Source organism: Dendrobium catenatum, unplaced genomic scaffold (genome assembly GCF_001605985.2).
Source record: "Dendrobium catenatum unplaced genomic scaffold, ASM160598v2 fragScaff_scaffold_133, whole genome shotgun sequence".
In the NCBI taxonomy this organism is placed as follows: Eukaryota; Viridiplantae; Streptophyta; class Magnoliopsida; order Asparagales; family Orchidaceae; genus Dendrobium; species Dendrobium catenatum.
The window spans coordinates 12,220,728-12,243,047 of NW_021318595.1; the positions used below are offsets into that span (position 1 = coordinate 12,220,728).

A 22,320-nucleotide genomic window follows, 5' to 3' on the forward strand; every position below is an offset into this window, starting at 1 on the left:
CAACTCTTGCGATTTTGCAATTTGGCCTGGCACGATTTACCTGCACCCTGTTCTTCATGCTCGGGCTGTGGCTTTTTGGCAACCGAGGTAACTCTATTCTTATTGGCACGATATTTGTTGGACAATTGAGCTCTTGGCTTTGATGGATTTTGTCCATTGCAGCAGGTTCCAGAATGACTGAGTCCCTGATTTGATCTGTTATCTCTCTTGCTTTCTTCTTGTGGATCACTTGTTTTTGTATTCTCTTTTGGTTTATTTTGGGTGTTTTTTGTAAGCTTTAGTTTGTAGGCTGTTTTTGTAAGCCTCTCATTTTTTGGTATATCAAATATACAGGCAATGCCCCAATTTTACCCAAAAAAAAAAAGATGAACTATTCTTTTTGACGTGGGAGTTGAGTGAGGGATGGAGGTTTGGAGCTCTTGAGTGTGGGTTCCAAAGAAAAGAAGCAGCCTCACCAGGAGGCTCCATTTGATTTTGTTTTAACCATGAACCAAAGATTCCAAGAGTATTTTACGGGAAACAACGCATAATTCAGCGGATTTTATGGGATTTCTAACATGGATTTAGTAGGCTATGAGGTATGCCATTTAATGTGATTTAAGTTTCTATAGCTGACTTTCCATTTCTGATTAGATTAAGCAATTCTAATAATGATTTGCCCAAATTGGTAATGACATTACTTAAGGCTCACAGTAATGTCTCAATTGATCTAAAATTATCTCAATTTGCGTGTTTCCTCAAAATATGTGTAATGCCATCGAAATTCATGTCGATTTTGCCGAATGTCAAAATCAGACAAATTGAGAGTGAATGTAGGGTATTGATGATATTTCGATTGCAACGACGCAGTCCGTTTCATGATCGGATATCATTTGAGCCACATCGAGGCCTAGTTTCCTCCAAATGCGTGTTGCCATTTTGGAACAGTTTCTATTTGCGCGCACAACCTCATTTGAATAAAATAGTCGTGCATTTAGGGTATTACCGATGTTCCGGTCGCAACGACGAAGATCGTTTCGCGATCGGATATCATCCGAGCAACGCCGAGGCTCGATTTCCTCAAAATGTGTGTTATCTCGAAATTCGTGTCACTCATTAGGATGATCCAAATTGAACAAATAAAACACAGTTTATTGAGTATTTACAATGTTTTGAACATAATGACGAAGTCCGTTTGTCGATCTGACATCGTTTGATCAGCCTCGCGCTTTAATTTTGGGTGTCGGTCATTCCTTTTGACTGATCTCGTTTGATTCAATTGCGAGGGGCCTCGACCTAGTAGAATTCAGTGTCCTGATCGCAACGATATTATCTGTTTGGCATTCAGAGGTCATTTGACTTTTTAAGTGACATGTGGCGCTAAGATGCGTATTGCTTTATTCACCAGTTTGAGTCTTTTTTGGTGTGGTTTGAGGTATAGGGGTCAACACGTATATGTATGTACTATTTATAAGTCCCTTTTCCTTTTTGTCTGAGTTTGATTGTTCTATCTTTTTTGTTTATATTTGCTCAGTCCGTTTCATGATCAGATATCATTTGAGCGACGCCGAGGCCTAGTTTCCTCCAAATGCGTGTTGTCATTTTGGAAATGTTTCTATTTGCGCGCACAACCTCATTTGAATAAATTAGTCGTGCATTTAGGGAATTACCAATGTTCCGGTCGCAACGATGAAGATCGTTTCGCAATTGGATATCATCCGAGCGACGCCGAGGCTCGATTTCCTCAAAATGTGTGTCATCTCGAAATTCGTGTCACTCATTAGGATGATCCAAATTGAACAAATAAAACACAGTTTATTGAGTATTTACAATGTTTTGAACATAATGACGAAGTCCGTTTGTCGATCTGACATCGTTTGATCAGCCTCGCGCTTTAATTTTGGGTGTCGGTCATTCCTTTTGACTGATCTCGTTCGATTCAAATATCACGTGCAAGCTTGAATGAAAAATTGAGGAAATATTTAAAAAAAAGTCTAATTCGTCCTCCTACTAGAAAAATTTATGGCTCTGCCATTGATCCTCAATCAAATTAGTATATTTTTAATTAAAAATCTAAATGGGAACTATTTGGGTTAATAAATACATTGAAAGAGGATCTTTTATTAATAAATAAATTTTTATTATTTATGGACTTGATAAGTAAATAATAAAATTAGGAGGAAAAAAAATCCATGAGAAAATACTAGAAATGTGGGAAGATAGAACCTAAAGATAATTGTTGTGGAGTTCATCCACATTCCAACTTGAATAGTTTTCTATGTTTAATGGCATTCTAAATAGAAGCATCTTGATGACTTAGTTAAATTTGATTAGCTTGAATATGCTAAGGTTCAAGGCTAAGAAGAGATTTGACTTGGATGATCATAACTAAATTATCCTACAAGATTATTTTCTTTAATAAGGGAATTATCAAACGATTTTATGACTCTGAAGATTTGAGTTATTGGTGTTGATGATTATCATTGATCAAGGATGAGATTGACAAAGGTGACAAGAATGGGCTATTTGTTGGTTGCCCTTGACTACTTTAGTGTTGATGTGCATGCATAACTTAAACTTCAAATAAGGCATAGATAGCTTAAAAAATATTGGAATTTATTGATGATTTTATCATACACGTGCTTAAATTTGATCCCCGAATATTACGTAGAATGTACATTTTGCTTAGAGAAGTTGACAAGAGTACTAGGTAATGTGGCAAAGTATTCACCCACAATTGTGAAGTTGTATAAAATTCTAGTGGCGAGTTTTGTATTTGCTTTAATTTTGAGATTTATCTAGTGGGCTAGGCCACTCAGCACATTTTTTATTTAAATAAGAAGAGTGATTTAGATAACTAGACGGCTATTATTAATATTTAGTTTTTTTTAAAGATATTATTAATATTATATATTTATTTTTGAAAAATTCAAACAATAATTATCACACTTATAAATTTGCTTGGAAAAAGTTGATTAACACCCGACAATTTTTGAAAATTAATTAGAAACCAATACCGCTGTGGAGCTACAGAAAAATAAATTAATGAAAAAATATCTCTAATATACTCCACGAAGTATTTATTTTTTGTGCTGTTTCTTAATTAATCATTGAATTGTTCATCCTTGTGGCTGTTGACTTGATCTTTTTTGTTGAATCTGGCCATGCGCAATTTAATTGATCAAATCTAATCAATAGGGCTTATAAACTAAACGCTTAAATTGTTCTTCCACATTTGTTCCAATTACCATTATGGGCGGGATAAATGATGTCCGACTATTATATTTAATTAGACTGGACTTTTATTATGCAAAGCATTACTTCATTATTGACATAACAATTGAAAAAAAACAAAAAAAAATCAAACTTTGATATTATCAAATTACTACAATCAGAAATTGCAATTCTGAAAAGTAAGAAGTATTAATTTCCGCGATCGTAAAATCCAAATCCAACAAACATGCGCGTAGCAGTAAGCAGTTAACCAGTCAAAACACCTCGACTTCGGCCTACGAAGTTGTGTTTTTTACACTTTGGGGACGGCCTTTGCCTTGACAAACTTCCGATCCGACGGTCTCTCCACCCCATTGGCGACGCGATTGGAGCACACAAAAGGGAAAATTTTCCGGATTCCGATTAGAAGATCATTTAACATTTCCTTCTCCAAAAATCCAATTTTCCTGCCCAAGGTCGTGATTTTTTAATTGCATTGATTTCGAGGAAAAGGCGTCTATGATCTTTGGGCGGCGATCTTATTTTTGGCAGCGCTGGGGCGAGAGGAGTGCCGTCGGATGCTGCAGCCGTTGCCGCGGGCGCGGCTGCAGGTTTGGTTTGTTAGGGTTTGTTCGTGCGTCCTCGTTTGGACGTGCTTAGCTCAGCTTGTTGCCGTCGGTGATCTCTGGCACGGCCATTCTCGTCTGCCAGTAGCCGTGCGATTTTTTCTCAGTTTAGGAAATGATGCTGCGGTGTCAAGTTTGTCGCTTCGCCACCAGTTTCAAGACTTTGTGCCCGCTTCTCCTCCATATGTTCCCTTGAGTAAGTAGTAGTTTGACATTCTCTAGTATCCGCTATGAAGATGTTTTAGGTTCTACTGTTTACATTTGTCTTGTTAGCATAATGTGGCTGCAAAACAAGTTTTTTTTTTTACTTAAATCTTGATGGGGAAGTAGATCGGGGAGATGATTATACTTTATAGAGGTGCTGTATGGCTTTTGAGCAATTTAGGGGAGTAATTAAGCCATCAATCCATCATTCGGTGAAATCCACACTCCTGTTCGGTTGATTCTTAAATGAAAAAAAAAAAAAGATCATCTTGGCAGGCCAGGCATGGCTTCTCTTGAAACTTATGGGATAATTTATTTCTTAGCTGCAATATCTTTAAAGTGGCATGGAAGGCCATGCTTATATGGAAATGATTAACTCAAAATTTTAAAGCTTTGGGAAATTTAGAATTGTTGGCCAATAACTGAGAGATGATCAAGAAGATAAAATCATTTGACTTTATTGTATAAAGAATAAAATGGAATAAATGCAACATGGTGTAGGCCATAAGCTCCATGATCTGATGAAGTAGCAACATGAAGTCTGACTATGCGTAGCCCTTAAGCATACTGGCTTGACTTGACAAGCTCAATTATGGGTGGCACATGCGCTCATGTTTCTTTTTCATTCTTGAAACTTATTTGGATTGAGGATATGTAACTTTAGAACTCAGTGATCAAGAAGGCAAGTAAAGCATTTTTTTTTTGTTAGATTACTGCATAGAGATCCATGAAAATTGGCAACAGGAACTTTACAATAATCTTTGAGTAGTTATTCTACGGTTTTTTTTCTGATGCCTACTGTACATAAACAAAATGCAGGAGTCTATAAAAGCAATGGTTATCTCAAAGTATCCTGCAATGGAGGTCTAAATCAGATGCGTTCAGAGGTGGTGATTATCACTATAACTATTTTATTCCAAATCTCTTTTATTGTCTCAAGTATTTGAAACATTTAATTTAATTGGTTGCTTCAGATATGCGACATGGTTACTGTTGCCCGCTTTTTAAATCTAACATTAGTTGTTCCGGAGCTTGACAAGAGATCTTTTTGGGCAGACACCAGGTATTTTTCATTAGCTGAATGATTGTTATTTTATGCTTACTCTGATCAATTAATTGAAATTAAATCACTGTTTTCTGGGATCTCAAGCAACTTTGGAGACATATTTGATGTGAACCATTTCATCAATACTTTAAGGGATGAAGTGCATATAGTTAAGAGAATTCCAAAGAGATTTAAAGGACCAAAAAATATGCTTGAGATGCCTCCAATCAGTTGGTCAAATGAGAACTATTATCTAAGACAGGTCTGGACTTTTAACATTTTTTAATCGTGTATGTATATGATTCCATGCATGTTGCTTATTGTGGAATTAATTACCTCTTATTCTTGTATGATTGATTATCAATATTTTATCAAAAGCTTAATGGAAAAAATTTAAAACATTGCAATATAAACTGTAATGTGATATTTTTGCAATTTTAGATCCTGAAACTAATTTCAAACTAGATTCATGTTTCCAATAAAAAAAATGCCTATTAATTCTGCTTCTGGTGATCTAATTACACTAGATTTTAATCTAATCTGCCAATTATTTTTTACCGCAGATTCTTCCACTTTTCAATAAATACAGTGTCATACACTTCAATAAGACAGATGCGCGCTTAGCAAATAACGGCCTCCCTCTTGAATTTCAGAAGCTTAGGTGCCATGTTAATTATCAGGCATTGAAATTTACTCCTCAAATTGAGGCATTAGGGAATAAGTTGATTAAAATTCTACAAGAAAGGGGCTCTTATGTAGCATTACACTTGAGGTATGAAATGGACATGCTAGCATTCTCTGGATGCACTCGTGGTTGCTCTGTGGAGGAAGCAAATGAGCTTAAGAGGTTAAGGTTTGTTTCTGAAATAAGAGTATTTCCGTTATTCTTTATATGTAATAAGATTATCCGGTTGTTATAGGTCACATAATTATTATCAATTTTTCATATTATCATATTTGGTTTTCATAATGGATATTGTTTTTATCTCCTTTACTCTTGTTGTATGCGTTTATGCTTATATCAATGTTGCCTCCTTTAATCACAATTCTGAAGGAACACAAGATATTAAAACCCATGCAATGTCAAAGCAAAGAAACATCACTTCTTTACTAACCTTGGTATCCATCCTACAGATAGCTTGATGTGAAACTACTAGGAGTTACATGTGAAATTAAAAGGATCAATTAATTAAAACTTTGCCAATGAAAATTTATTGCTTGCACATAAAAGAGAATTAAGAATCTAAAGTCATCAACTTGCTTAGGCCAAAGAAGTGCGATTGAGATTAACCAAACAATATGATGTGATGCAAACAAGAATTGCACGAAAATATTTAAAAGGATTACAAAACTTGCTACTTAAGATTATGGTTTCGTAAGATTAGATTAGAGAACTTTCAATCGTCAATCTTATTGTAGTAAGCAGTTACAAATCAAAAGTTTAAGGCCAGTTAAGATAGATCTGAAATTATCACAGAAAAACAAAGATATTGTAATACAATCCCACGGTTAATATTTAGAAAGTTCACTATGAGTTATCATGCTCACTCACACTCAAAGTATGACTTAGCGGAGAAAGGTCTTCAGCACACCCAACGATGCCACAAGGACAATCACAACGCCAATGGTATTAATCTACGGAAAGGTCGACAGTGGTGGAGAGGTAGCCGCGGACGGGGAAAGTGTAGATCTCCCAACGAGAAACCAAGGCTTCTTAGGCTTTTGAAGATCGATCGTATGTGCCAAGCAATAGAGGATGCGCTTGACGTATCTTTCCGCAGTCTCGTCATATTCCCAATCGGGTCGTAGAAAGGAGAGAGAAGAATGTCAATATCCCCACGATCGTTGTAAGCGAACCCGTGATCAACCTCGGGATCGGCCATTCGACATTAAAGAGGAGATGAGAGGACGTTGTCTTCTTCTCTTTGGCTTCAAATACTATGAGCAACCAAAGCTCCCAAGGGAGGGAGCAAGAAGAGGAAGGGGGCGGCCAAGGGTTTGGAGGAGATTAGGTTATGATGGGGTGTTGATGAGATTTAATCAAAATCTGAAATTAATTTCATATTTGAATAAATTTGGAGGGAAGTTACTTTGAGTTTGAATTTCAAATCAATTGTAATCAATGCAATAAATTAACATTAATTGGAATTCATCCCAAGCATGGCCGGCGGCATAGAGAGAGAGGGGGGAGGGGTTATGAAGATTTAAGCTTTAAATCAATTGTAGTTAATGCATTGAATTAGCAGTAAGTGGGATTTATCCCTAGCATGGCCGGTGGCATAGAGAGGGAGAGGGGATTTGGGGGGATTTAAAACAACTTCCTAATTGGCCACTTTAATTTAGGGAGAGAATAATTTCATCCAATCTAATTTGAAATTAAGATTGAATGAAATTCAAGACTTTCCTATTATAGATTTCTATTTTAGGAAACTATTTGAAATTCAAATTTTGAAATTCAAATGGTTTTAAAATATTTTGCCAAATCCTTCAAACTCTTTAGGAAAGAAATAATGAGGCATTAAATCCTCATTCAAGGGATGGGAAGGAGGTGGCCGGCGGTGGGCTTGAGCTTGGATGGAGATGGTGGTGGAACCAATGGGGGAGGGATCGGCTTGGTGGAGTAGTGGATGGTGGCCTTGGGAAGGGGGGATTTCGGGTTGATCTTGGTGGGGGAAATGGTTGCCGGCGGTGGGAGCTCGGGGAGGTGCGGGTGGTATGAGAAAAAGAAAAAAGGAAACGAGAAAAGAAGATAAGTTGAAAACCACGAGTCGAGGATGCTTCCAATGACTGGTGGGCCTTGCACGCGCTCACCTTGAGCTCTCTCCCTTCCCTCCAGTGATCACACAAGAAGAAGAAGAAACACAAGAAATTTTCATTAAACATTCATCATCTAATACATAAGTGAATGACCATATATATAGGCCTCACAATGACAAATAAACAAAAGACAATAATGCCCCTCGGGTTACAATAGTGACCAACTACTCATAAGGGCAAAAATGAAAAACTGAAGAAATAATGATGGCTATACATAAAATGCATCAAAAGTAAAGACTCCATCGTGGCCATCGATCTCCTGTGTTGCCTCTGATAGACGCGTCGAAATCTCGTATCGATGTCGGGAGAGGTAGGGAGGGCCGGCGGGTGGATTGGCGAAGGAATATGAAATAAAACACAAATAAGATATAAGTAAACTAACCACGAGCCGTGGACTCTTCCAACGAATGGCGGGCCTTGCACTTGCTCGCCTTGAGCTCTCTCTCCCTTCACTCTAGTGCTCACACAAGAAGAAGAAGAAAAGTACTATATATTCCAACGATTTGCGGGCCATTTTTCATTCAAATATTCATCCAAGAAATTACATCACCTTAGATCACTATATATGGGTCTCCAATCATGAAAAGGAAAAGTACGAAATTGCTCTCGGGGCTACAATAACAAGACAATTTCCCAAATGGGTAAATGTGGAAAACAATAAATAACTAAATAAACATAACATGAAAAATATATCGAAAGTAGAGGAGCTGAATCGTAGTCGTAGATCTGCGATTCCTTCGTCGATAAACATGTCGGTAGCGTCTGTCGATGTCCTCATCATAGCTCCTCGATTTCCATTTATATCTAATGCAGACATCAAATAATTGACATCTAATTGCAATCTGCACAATGGAGCAAAAGCAATTCAGCACATTCAAGCAATGCTTTAAGGTTGCAAGCTGCATGGTTACTAGAATCTATTATGCATTTTCCAATGGAGATTGTGGTATTCTGAGTCTTTCACATGTTATAGAAATCATTAGGAAATCTAAATGGGTATCATTACTTATAAAGCCATTTATCGTTCTTTTGAAGCTTTTTTGAAAAGCCAGCAGTAGATGATTCATGATTTCTGCTTGCATAAGTATTATCATGGATACGGGTAGACTATACTAAAATGAATGTCTTTTATCAGAACGAAGTTGTGATTCTCATAAGTGAGGGTTTTGATTTGAGCTTATGATTTTTGGAAGAAGGTGCTTAGTGATTCTATGTCTCTCTTATTTTTATCTAATTTAAGTTCTCCGTTTATAACAACTAAATGTGATGTATTTTAGGCATATCTTTTTTTGTACTTTCTAAGGTTAATCTTGTCATCTTCTTCATCATCATTGTATTCACCTTTATCCTAACTATTTGAGGCTTGCTTTGTGAATCCCCATTCTCCATTTATTCTTGCTGAAGTGTTCTATAAGATGTTAAACATACTCTGCAAATATATTTTTAGACATTTCAATTCATGTTACCTTATGTCCATCATTTTTTGCTTCATAATTTTTAACACCAACTTTATCTAACCATCTAATGAGTTATTATCATGCCCTTCATTCTACATGCTCAAACTACTTAAACTAATTTTCACTACACTATTTTCAATAGATGTTATATCCATCATCCCTTTAACATTTTCTTTATTTATCTATCCCTGATGAGGACATCGATCCAAGGTTCAAACAAGTGTATCGCCGGAAGAATCGCAGATCGACGGCCACGATTCAGAGCTTATATTTTTAGTTATTATGCATTTTATTTTATGTATTCCTTTTGTACCCTTATGTTGAGTTGAGTCATGTTGGGGCCCTGAGGGCAATTTGGTCTTTATTTCTTCTTGTATGCTAGAGACCTATATATATGGGTCTTTTCTCTTGTAATAGCTAATTAAGATTTGAATAAAAAAAAATTTGTGTTTCTACTTCTTCTTGCATGAGGGCTTGAGAAGGGAGAGAGCTCAAGGGGAGCAAATCGCAAGGCCCACCAGTCGTTGGAAGAGTCCGCGGCTCGTGGTTAGGTTTTCTATCTTCTCCTTCGTATTCACCTCCATCGTCCTTCTCCTCCACCACAAGAAAATCTCTTCCCAACCCTAGTTGCCGCCGCCCCTTGGAAGTCCCTCCTCTAATGAAACCGCCGGCCCCATATATGGCTCCCATCCATTAAATCCCCATTCAATGCATTAATTCCTCTTATTTGAATTTTAAAATTCAAATCAATCCCCTTCTATTTAATCAAATATGAGATTAAAATTTCAGATTTGGTTAAACCCCTTAACATTCCACTAAACCTAGCTTCTCCCAAACCCAAGCTCCATCCTCCCTTGCACCCGCCGGCCTCACCCTCTCCCCTTGGAGATCCCGCCACCTCCCCTCCTCTCTTTGCCTCTTTGGTGTTCTCTCAACAACGCCAAGCATGCATGGCGGATCCGGAGATCGATAGTGGATTGATGTTTGATATCTACGGTGACATCCATATCACCCGATCTCCTTTCTTTGACGTCGGGTTCGGATCCGACGACATGGTTGAAGACTGCTTAAATCGCATTCTTCCCACGCTCATCGACGTCATCGACGAGCAATTTGAAGACTATTCGTGGACCGTCCTCGGCTATCCGTCCGTGTTTCCTCCACCACCGCCAACCTTTCCGTGGCTCAAGACCATCGGTGTTGCGGCCCTCCTCATGGCATCGTTAAGTGTGTTGAAGATCATCTCCCGCTAAGCCTAGTATAGTTGAGTGATTAATCCCCAAGGTGAAAACTCTCATTATTAATTTGCGGATTGTTGATTAATAGCTTTTGGTATTGCTACTATCTTTGGTTACCTATGAGTTTTGGTTAATCTACTTGTACTCCTTCGCCTAAGCAAGTCAAAGACTAAGGTTCTTTAATGAATTTATTTGTTATTTCAATAAGCTTTTAATTGTAATTCCATTGTCAATCACTTTTAATTTTCTTAAGAAGCTCCTTCGCATGCGGTATTACATCAATCCCACTTTTGCCACAAATTTATTTATATTTTGTTGAACTTGACTATTAATAAACAATTTATTGTCTAACACTCATTTTGATGCAACATAGTGGGTTTTGTTGCAGTTTTATAAATTTCTTGTTTAAATATCCTAATGCTAACTCATTTCATCGCAATATGAAGAAACACAAGAAATTAATAGACCAATGCAAGGCAAAACAAAAACTCATATCTTCTTTGCCAACCTTGGTATCTAATCCTATAGATCCTTATTGATATCTAAGGCCAACATCAAACATTTAACATCATTTCAATCCACGCAGTGGAATTAATAGACCAATACAAGGCAAAACAAAAACTCATCTCTTCTTTGCCAACCTTGGTATCTAATCCTATAGATCCCTATTGATATCTAAGGCCAACATCAAACATTTAACATCATTTCAATCCACGCAGTGGAACATCAACCGTTCAACATAGTGCACACACTTTAGAAACAAAAATATTAAATATCCATATTAGCAAATGGCCTATAATGCTTGCCATCCTCTTCTTAATCGAATCCTTACTAAGAAGCATGTGAGATTGTTATGTGCTACAAAATTAATGACAATATTTTTTAGTATCATTTTTGTCTTTGTTCCATAGTGATGATTTTATGTTAGCCTTTATTCATTAAGCCCAATAAATATCTCGAATACATTCATCTTGTTGCATTGAATGGTGTATTTGCTCAATCAGTTATAGTTTTCATGAATATAAGATACAAGAATAACTTAAATCTCTATTACATTTCTGCTTATTTTGCAGTTAAATCAAGTTCTTAAAGCACCGCTTTAAGGTTGCAAGCTACATGATTACTTGAAGATATTGTACATTTTTTGATAAAGATTGCAAATTTGCAATATTATTGGCCTTTCACATGTCATCGAAAGCATTAGCAAATCAAAATGAGTCTCATAACTTGTTAAACTGTTTGTCTGGCTTTTAAATTTTGTTTGAAATGCCATATAAATAGACGATTCCTGATTTCTACCAGCATAAAATAAGTATTGTCATAAATATGCTATAAAATAAATCTATTGCTCATTAGAACATAGATGTGATTCTCATAGGCTAGAGTTTTAATTTGAACTTGTGATTCTATTAAAAGTGCTTAGTGATTTTTTGTCTATATCATTTTGATATGTGTAAGCTCTTCATCATTTTGAATTGTTGGAACCATTAAATATGATATTTGCAAATACATCTTTTGATATTTGATATTTTTCTTTTTTTAGGCTAATCTCTTCCTCACTAGCTCTATCCTAACTATTTGAGGATGTTTTTGTGAAATCTTATTTTTCATTCATTCATGTTGAATATTTTATGATTTGCTAAACTTATTCTAAAAATATATTTTTTGATAATTTCTTTTCATGCTACCTCAAGTCTACCAATTTTCCTTTCTAGTCATTTGACTCTACTTTAACCAGTCTTCTAATCAATGATTTTGCTACTTGTTGTATATGCTTAAACCACTTAATCAATGATTCTACTTGTTGTCTCTTCTATATATGCTACTGTAATTATTCTTTTAATTCATCATCAATGTATCCTTATTACTTTTGCCACACGTCCATCTTATCATTGTCATTCATATCATGCTCAATTTAACTTCTAACAAAGTTTTAACCGTCTCTCATATCCATACAACATAGTGGGTCTCATTGCACTTAAAGAGTTGTATAAAGAAAATGTGTACAAAGACATAAAAATTTGAGTGTTCTGTGAGATATTGAGATGAAGTTTCTTGACCTTGAATGGATAGACTAGGCTCCTGACTCCACTAAAGGGAGTCGACCAAATGCAGGGACTAGCATTATTGTGGTTCCTATTATAAGGGGCTAATAACTCCGAAAAATTAAAGTGATAACATCCAAATTGGGCTCTGAATGCTTTGGAAGCATTTTCCTTGGACTTTGAACCGAATCATTGACTCTAAGGTCAAATAAGTAACTTATTATTCCACCCGATGGGAAGAATGTTTATCATGGGACTTACGTCCTTAACCCTGAAGGGTTAAGAATTTTTGGACTGGTCTTATATCCTTTTTAGATTCATAAATGTTACTCAAACCATCTAAGTGCATTTTTGAAAGTGATGTTGTTAGGTCTGAATGATGTAGGGAGTTGACACATGACAAGCTCTTATAATAGCTAATATAGTAATATGGATATCAAAGATGCTTGTGCATTAATTTTATTTTATTTTATATATGCGGTAACTGTTTGTGGATTCATAAGGTTATGATATGATGTTGATTGACTAGGCTCTTTTTGATGAGCCACACATTTATGTTTTGGCTGATTTGCCATATTCGGTCAATGGCCTACAAGAACATTAGTTGCTAGGCCTAAGTGGGAAGTTAATTTGGTTTTAAATATTGTCCAATTGAGCAATCAAAAAAATCTTCTTGTTTTGAAAATTAGGTTTATTTTAGTTGAGTAAGTTTGATGTAGAAAATTAATCCTACGAGACATATTGTCATCATAGAATAATCTAAGATTTAAAGTAGTTGTTTATATGGAAAATAGGAAATCATATAGTTAAAACAGTAAATCTCTATTTGATTTCTAGGAAGCTCTAAAGTAAGGCGTAAACATTGTAGAGTCCTCATCCACTCAGACTTCTAACCTAGCAATCCAAGGGGTTTTTTCCCATAGTGCAATGCATAACACAGCACCTAGCAAATAATGAAAATACTTGTTGTATTATAAATAAAAGTCATTTCATTGCAATTAATACAATGTTTGTTATAGGGCTTTGAATAAAGTAGTTGTCAATAATATTTGAATCTTAGGAAGTCTACAAATAAAGTAAAAAAGAGAGGTTCATATGCATGTAATTGTGTATGCTTCTATGCATTGCAGGCAAATTGTCATAATGTTAATTGCACAAAAATTTCCTAATTCACAAATTCAAATTTACTGCTTGTCAATTAGGTGGGCCAAATTACTTGAAATTTAGAAATCTAAGTAGAGTGATATTTGATAACCAATGGGTGAATTATAAAGAGCAAATCCCTTAAATTTATCCCAATTCCATTTAGTATCTTTTCTAACTTTTACAAGTAAAATAGTAATTTATGACTTGAGAAATTGGGATTCAGTAATCTTCTAAGGGGATGGATTGGTTGGATTGATAGGTTTCCAAATGGTGCTTAAGTGGTACTATGAGAAGCAATCTGCTATTGGCCTAAACCATGCTTGAGGTTATAAGTTGGACCGACGATTTTCGTGTTAAAACATGTTTCATCCAAAAATTTGATTGGTGCTAGTTGACTTATCACTCATTATTCAAGCTTCCACGAGGCTTATTGCAAGGGGGCTCTAGGGTCATCACCCTAAAGTCAAGGTGTCAATATTCTAGTTGGCAACATCAACTAGTACTCTATGAAGAACTAATTGGTGGATAAGGCCGGATGGCTATGAATAAAATGCAGTTGCTTGTAAGGTGTGATTTTCTAACCTCATTCTTCAAATAGGGTGGTTAGAGGGGTTTCCTTTATAGAAAAAAAAAAGGTATGCTAGAGTTGTTTGGTCGACTCTCCCCCTTGTTACGAGAGGCGAGTACATGAAGGAACACCAAGTGAATAGCTTGGTCAAGGTCAAGGAATGGCAAGGAAATGCACTCTGATAGCAAAGAGCATGAGGTGAATAAAAGTTTTACTTGTTGATGAAGTTTTAGGATATCCAAGAACATGGAGCATTTGTCTCTCAACTCTTCTTTAATGTTATCGATAAATTTCATAGTGAGAATGTCACTAATAACTCCTTGTTCCAGGACGAGAAACATTGAGCGTATGAGAGAAGGTCTAAAGATTCTCAGGCTTTTTAACTCCTTATGTTTTCTTGAATGGAGGATGTTTTAAGGACGAACTAGATTTTTTCAACTCTCGAGTAATCTACCAATTGATTCTAGGGTTGCTCTTTAGCATACTAATCCAATGATTTCTAACCTCTCGGCTCCTCACCATAGAAGGGTTTTTGTGGGTCTTTAACTCATTCGAAGGAATCATTTTTCTAACCTCTTAATAAGAGCAAAGGGAAGGATATTTATAACCTCAGCCTAAGGCTTGAACGAGGAGTTGGATCTAGGTTGACAGTAGGTGGTAGCTTGCTTAAGAAGATTTATAGGGTTGAGCACTTTGTAAGAAATCTTCCCGAAAAGGATGTGATCCCATAAACCAACACGATCTAGCATGATTCTTTTTTGGTTTTTTTTTTTCAGGGATACTAGTATAGTTTGTTACCCAAGTGCCTTACAAAATGGCTAAAACACAAATATGTAGTTATTTACTCTTAGACACTTAAGGCGGGTTAGGGTTGACCTTGGTTTATCCTGGACATTGACTTTTAGGCACCTAACGTGGGAAAGGATGGGATGTCATCATATAATGCTATTTGGTAGGGTTCTTTTATTATCAGAAAATAGGCCAAGTTTAGTCCCAATGAGCATAATGGAAAGGCCAAAGCATGAATACCTAGACATTTACTCTATGACACCTAAGGTGCAAGAAGGGACAACCTCCTTAGGGAGGTTGCAATTGCCGAGTAGGCGCTAGCTTTCAAGATGAACTCATTAAGATGAGCGTCGAGAAGGGAGGAAGTCATCTAAGGATAACCAAAAATGGTGATTTTGAAATAAACCACCAAGGCACTAATTTCTTGGGAGGTACAGAGAGCGACATTGCTCTTAGGGAAGCTATCAAGAGAGATTTGATATTTTGGGAGGCATTGTCGAGATGCTAGTTTCTTGGGAAAGTCACTAGAAAGGTGTCGAGTGTGATATTGCTATTGGGGGAAGTTGTCAAGAAGAGCAAATTCTCAAGGATAGCGATCGGCCAATGGCCGACAAGCATTGGATGCTAAATTGAGGCGCTCCCAAGACAAATGGTTGAGACGTTAGTTTTTCATGATAATTCAACACTTTATCTAAAGGTCAATGAGAGGAAGATGGCTCTTGGGAGACAGGAAACTTCCTAGGGAGGGTGATTAGCGATGATTGATAGAGGAGAGGCCACCTACACCGAAAGAGTGGTTTGGGCACTAATTTCTTGGAGCAAGTTACTAAGACGGATGTTAAAAAGGGAAATCAAGGGTAAAAAAGGATTAGTTTGGGAAGAGTCAACTAGAGTCATTATAGTTTATTGAGATGGATTACAACAAGACTCTTGGCCATCTAAACTGAGGTTTGAGAAAAAAGGTTTTGTTCTTAGGATGGTCTTATAGATTTTGTTCTCAGGATGGATATGACAAACTACTAGTCCCACTAAATGTGCAAGACTTAGTATTGAACGGAGGAGCCAAAGAATGAATTTAAGTCAGGAGACCTTGCTGTGCCAAAAGAGATGTCCTTATATGGATTTCAATATGGAACACGCTTTAATACGGGAGTTTGAGTAAGGTGCAACCAATTAGGATTGAGAGACATGGCCATTTAGTTTGTCGAGGGCATAACTCTAGCATGCTAGGTTGAAGTTCAACTATCCCAAAATGGATGCGAACGTTGAGCTTGTCCTAACTCCTTATGCAGTAGATATATTTGAGCAAATATGAGTGAGTTTGATGGGGACATCAGATCATGGAAAGTATATCAGAGACGTGGCCGACGATCTACGACCACGATCACGCCAATCTATTTTTGAGTCTTCATATGTATTTGTTTTATTTATTTACTTTATGTATTTGTTTTAATAGCATTTCCCGTTTTACCCTTACTTAAGGGTTATCATATGTAAGCCCTAGGGGCAATTTCGTCTTTTATTTCCCTTTCATTGTATGAGGCTATATATAGGCCTCTTATGTTTCTTTTGAAGTTAATGAATGAATTATAATCAAATTCCTACAAATTGCGTTCTTGTGAGAGCTTGAGAGTCGTTGGAGAGAAAACCTTAGGAAAAGGAAGCGGATAACCCACCAACCTTGGAAGAGTCCGTCGTGGCTTTCTTTTATTGTGTATCCTTTCTTTCCTCCCTTCCCTTTCCCCTAGCCGTTGGCCTAGGGTTTCCCAACCCCAAACCCGCCGGCCTCCACTTCAAAACCAAGCTCTAACGCCGGCCAATACCCTTCACCCCACCCCACCTAGCCACCGGCCATCCAACTATCCAAGGTGGTTCATCCCTTGATTGGTTGATCCACTTAATTCCCCCCACTTCCACCTAACCCTAACCTTAGCCCTAGTACAAGCCGCAGGCCCCCACCCTTTCCAATTCCCCTTTGCCTCCATATCCAAGCCCTCTTCATTACTTTCCTTTTCCACCAAACCTTCTTTGGAAAGTCTTAATTTCAATTATTCAATTAAATTTGAATTTTGAAATCTTTCCATAATTAGAATTCTATTTTAGGAAAGTTTCCAAAAGCAATCATATTTGAATTTTAAATTAGATTGGAATGAGATCCCTCCATAATTTAATATTCCTAATCAAGTAGGCTTGATTTCTTTCCTAAAACTCCTCTTCCCCTCTTGATGCCGCCGGCCCCATACTTGTCCCCACCCCTTAAATGCTTTCCAAAGTTAAGCCTCTTACTTGGGAAAGATTTCAAACATCTCCCTCTCTCTTACCCGCCCCCTCCCTCTCTCTAATTTCCCTTTAAATCCTTTCCAAACTTAAAGGATTAATTATGGAAATAATTTCCCAATTTCCCTCCATCCTCCTTCCTTAAAATCTGAATCAAATTCTGCCCAAGATCCCTACTTTGGCCGGCCACCCTTTCACCCCTTCCCCTACTTGGATTCCTTGGAGAAACTTCTTTCTCTCAAGGGGAATCCACAAGGACAGCAAAGGGACGTCTTCTACAACACTTCAACACTACAAAATCGATGCATGGTTGATCCTGAACTCGACTCCGACTTCGTCTACAACAAACAAGGTTTCGTCAACATCCTCATATCATCTTTTTTAGATATTAATCTGGAGGTAGATAATTTCGTCGAGGAATACTTGGAGCGAATCATATTCACTCTATTGAAAGTCATCGGAGAACAGCTTTCCACCGTTCAGTGGCAAATCACCGTCGTGCTTCGACAAGGGTGAGCTTTTTCCCCCTCTTCAATTTCCTTCATGATCTTCTTCGTTTGTAGGTTGTGAATCAAGCATAAGGCATCGTGCAATACTATTTTCCAAAGCTTAGTAAACATAGAGAATAATTTATGACTTCCTATGCATGTAATCTCATTATTAATCTAGGGATGTTATTGAAAATCTCTTAAATTTGGTTATGTTGAAGTTCTAATTGTTTTGTGATCCTAACTATTATCGTGTGATTTGGCCTAAGCGGAGGCATCGCTCTCTTGTTTTCTATTGTCACTAAGTGGCTAACGTTTTAATTCTCATTGCTCTTGCTTAAAAATGTGCAAATTCTTATATTAATCATTTAAAGCATACATAGTTCTACATCAGAGTTGGACATTTTAATGGTGCATTTTCAAAAAATTCTCTTATTGAACATGTTCTAACGCAGTGCAAAAATTTATGGAAGAAAGCACCTGAGTTGGACAGTTGGTGTATTCTGCTCTTTGTTTATTTGTTAGTTTACTGGAAAAAACTCCAATCCACTTCTTATTTTCAATGCTCGGATAATGTATCGAGCAACATTAATTTTTTAAATGCACTAGCACAACCTTTACATTGAACTCATACCCATCAAGTTTTAGTTGATGAATATTATACCTTATTAATATTCTATTTGATTATTTGCTCTATTAGGTATGCATATCCATGGTGGAGAGAGAAAGAGATTGATTCTGTAGCCAAGAGATTGCAAGGCTTATGTCCCCTTACGCCAGAGGAAACTTCACTAGTTCTACAAGCTTTGGGATTCAATAATAGTACTCAAATCTATGTTGCTTCGGGTGAGATATATGGCAGCGACCATCGGCTTACAGATTTACGTGCGGCATTTCCTCGACTGGTAAGCTACCTGCTTAACAGATGAAATGAATTGCATGATGAGCTCTTCACTTTCAGCAATTGACATAAAATGCTCGATGGTTGGCTCCTTGATTTTTTTCCTCTTGGTTATGTTTTACATGTTTCCTCGGTTTTTTTTCCTTTTGTTATTAAAATCCTAGTTAATGGTTTACATGCCTCAATTTTTTTCCAGATTTAAGCAAGATTTAGCTGCTAAATCAAATATGAGGAATTTTAATTTCTATTATTTTGGTAAATTCCTTTAAACCCTCATATTGGTTGACTCAATAATTCTTTAAATATAACCATTGATAAGATTTAAGGGATTTAGGGATTTCTCTATTTACATAACTTTTATCTTGAAATAAATAGCCAAGCAATTTAGTACAGTTTAGTAAAATTTAACAGGTCTCATGTAAAATAATTTTCAAGTTTCAATGCTCTCAAGATTTATTAAACTGGATTTACTAGACCGAGTTAAATCCTACTTATAGTCAAACATAGCCTTTGAGTTGGAATGTTTGAACAACACGTCGCTGCTACCAATTAATTGAGATGATTTGAGATGTGAAAATATACTGCTGTTTTAGTTTCTTCGCTGATTTGCTCCATGCTTGATATTTGTGTACCTTGTTTTTAAATTTTAATGCTATTCATACATTTTCCTATTTTCAGGTGAGAAAGGAAATGCTTCTTGACCCTGAAGATCTGCGTCAATATCAGAACCATTCTTCTCAAATGGCTGCATTGGATTACCTGGTTTCAATATCTAGTGATATTTTTATTCCTACTTATGATGGAAACATGGCTAAAGTTGTAGAAGGTCATCGCAGGTTTGCAAATTTCTATAATCATGTTCATACCTTAGCTGCTGCATAGCCTTACATGATGAATACTGCAGTGCTGATTTTTTTTTTTTATTGGGTGATATTGACAGATATCTTGGCTTCAGGAAAAGTATTGTATTGGATAGAAGAAAGGTAGTAGAATTACTTGACCTGTATGCCAATAAAACACTTTCTTGGTCTGAATTTACTAGTACTGTTCAAGAGATCCATAAGAACAGGATTGGACAGCCAAGCTGCAGAAAGGTGTTGATTAACAAACCAAAGGAGGAAGATTACTTCTATGCTAACCCATATGAATGCCTTAGTAATTCGACCGAATGCGAGGAACCATCCAATTCTTCAGATACTCTAAGATGAGTCAGTTCGGACGAAACCGTATGATAATTTCAAGCCCCACTGCAGCTCTGTTGAAATACAGACCAATATTTTTACTGCCTTGGGATCCGGTCGTCGGAAATTTCAACCATTTTTCATATTCTTTTTGTTCTTTAGTTTATATTAGTCTGTGATTTCATATGAAGGCTGAAGAATGCAGTTCTGTGGAGTTTTGCGACTGTGCAAAGTTCTGGAGTTGGTTGGAATGATTTTGCTCGCAGAAGATTGAGGATGGAAGAACAATCTGCAGCCATAAGGTTTACACCTACCTCTATTGATAATGTTTCTTTCATAATGTAAATTTTTCATGATTTTCAGTGATTTTCCCCTCTTGATTGCATGAGGATTGCTGCAAAAACCACAGTTTAGAAATTTTCAATTCAGAAGTTGAGTAATTTTGCATTTAGTTTGTATGCTTGAGAAAACCTTGGCTTTTCTGTAGGAGTCCATATCACATTATTCATGCACAAAACCATTCTTTTGAAAAATTTCAAGAAAATTTATATGTGGCCTATAGCTTCTGTCAAATCACGTTAACAACTGCTTTGTCTGCGTGACGTAAAATCAACTTTATAATCATATAACTGAGTATTAAAATTTACAGCTTGGATGCTTAGACCATCATCTGATTCATTTCATCGCATGCAAGAAAAAATATAATTCAATTTCCTCACTCAAATCTATATGAAAATTATATGTGACAATCTTTATTTGCTGAGTAATTATATGACAGATTATGAAGAATAATTGTGTTGACTTTGAATATATTAAGAGTTCTCTTTCTTTAGGCAATATATAAAGATAAAATATTTAAAAAGAGTGTGCCTAATGGCAAATACATTCTTAAGCAATAATAGGAGCATCATGACATCTTCATCAATTTAAATAGAAGAAAAGCACCCACTTATTGAGGGAGTTCTTTAAGATGATTTTGTTTTTTATTTATTTATTTAAATTTTCTTAGCCGTTAATCCTTTTTGAGATTTGCTTTACTCTTTTATTTCTTAGTTATATAACATTCATGTTTTTGTAAGGTGCTAAGCAATATTTATACTAGTAATTTAAATTTAATTTCTTTATAGTTAATAAAAATTAAGTTAATCAAAAATAGGATTAGGCACTAATATTTTTTAATGTAAAATTTGCTAAAAAATTTCATTATTATTTTTATATCAGATTGTTAAGTATAGACAACCGCAAAAATCTCATGCTTATAATATTTGATAACCAACTAAGACTTAATTTGGGTTGTCTTTCTTACTACTTATAGCTGCTTTTTAGTATACAAATTTTAAATTTTAAACAAAAAAGTTGTTTGAAGAAATAATAAAAAGACATCCCAAACGAAGCCAAAATCTCGTGGATAATATGAATGCAACCAAATGAAAAGAGCCGTGCATTATGATGCTAAATGATAGTTCAAAACTGTCATAAAAAATTTAAGTGGGGCAAAACTCTGACAAAAAATAATAACAAATCTATATAAGATCATCTCCAACTGAACGCAATGTTTGTCATTTGTGAGCTATTCCACCTCACAATGAAACCTGCACTATTCTTGCGATGCTAATATTAATGTTGTGTTGTTAACAAATGTCATTTATTTTGTTGGAGAATGAATATATCTAGCATATTCTTTTTTGATGTTATAAAGTAGAACTCAATTGGAGGCAAGTGACTGCATTAAATTGAAAAATAAGTTTTTCAGTTGGAGATGCCCTAAAGCTGTCAACAAATCTATCAATGATGCTATGCAAAGTTGCCAATACATTAGTAACAACTATAAAAAATAAAAAAATAAAAAAATTTGTTTGTCAATGGAAAGCTTAAGAATAATTAATACAGGTACCTTTTAAGAGTTCTGTTTTTTTTTTGGGGGGGGATTTTTTAAGAGTTCTGTCCTATATACATTTTGCAATCCACGTGTGAAAATATCAAGGATTTACCCAAAAAAAAAAAGAAAATATCAAGGAAAAAAGTAAGAGAGAGAGAGAGAGAGCAAAGCTGCCTAACCTCTTTGTTCTATTCATTGCCGGCCAAACTGGTTCAAGCCTCTTTAATGATCAGGCTGTCAATTTACCCACTTGTAGTTCAGACGCCAAAAATTAAAGATTATTAAAATAAAAAAGTGATAATGCTTAGATATAATCCTTAGGCCTCAGCTGAGCTTTTAAAGAGCTAGGCGCCGTTTGAGGTTATTTTTATTTTCTATTATTATTATTTTTAATATTATAAAGAAAAATATATTATTTTTTATTTATATTGAATATCAAATTTTTATATTTTTTTATGATCATGATA

The 22,320-nt window shown here is 35.9% G+C and overlaps 1 protein-coding gene across 2 annotated transcripts; it reads left to right on the forward strand.

The window, feature by feature from the left end:
- The first annotated feature begins 3,444 nt into the window (after nt 1–3,444).
- On the forward strand, nt 3,445–20,482 carry LOC110097835 (rhamnogalacturonan I rhamnosyltransferase 1). 2 transcript variants are annotated; one of them, XM_028700199.1, is made up of 8 exons: nt 3,445–4,014; nt 4,842–4,912; nt 4,997–5,085; nt 5,173–5,329; nt 5,631–5,920; nt 18,593–18,797; nt 19,472–19,629; nt 19,734–20,482. In XM_028700199.1, exons 1-8 carry the CDS (start codon nt 3,771–3,773, stop codon nt 19,999–20,001), a joined length of 1,482 nt encoding a protein of 493 aa, XP_028556032.1. In that variant the 5' UTR covers nt 3,445–3,770; the 3' UTR covers nt 20,002–20,482. The 2 variants fall into 2 exon arrangements, with proteins under 2 accessions (XP_028556032.1, XP_020680100.1); XM_020824441.2 differs by having other exon boundaries at nt 3,447–4,014; nt 4,842–4,909.
- The last annotated feature ends 1,838 nt before the right edge of the window (nt 20,483–22,320 follow it).

What these genes read in the sequence shown, in the direction of transcription:
- LOC110097835 (XM_028700199.1), top strand. Translation starts at nt 3,771, where the DNA reads ATGCTGCAGCCGTTGCCGCGGGCGCGGCTGCAGGTTTGGTTTGTTAGG. An exon ending in ATCAGATGCGTTCAGAGGTG is followed by an intron (nt 4,913 to 4,996) that starts GTGATTATCACT and finishes TGGTTGCTTCAG; the next exon opens with ATATGCGACATGGTTACTGT. An exon ending in GTGCGGCATTTCCTCGACTG is followed by an intron (nt 18,798 to 19,471) that starts GTAAGCTACCTG and finishes TCCTATTTTCAG; the next exon opens with GTGAGAAAGGAAATGCTTCT.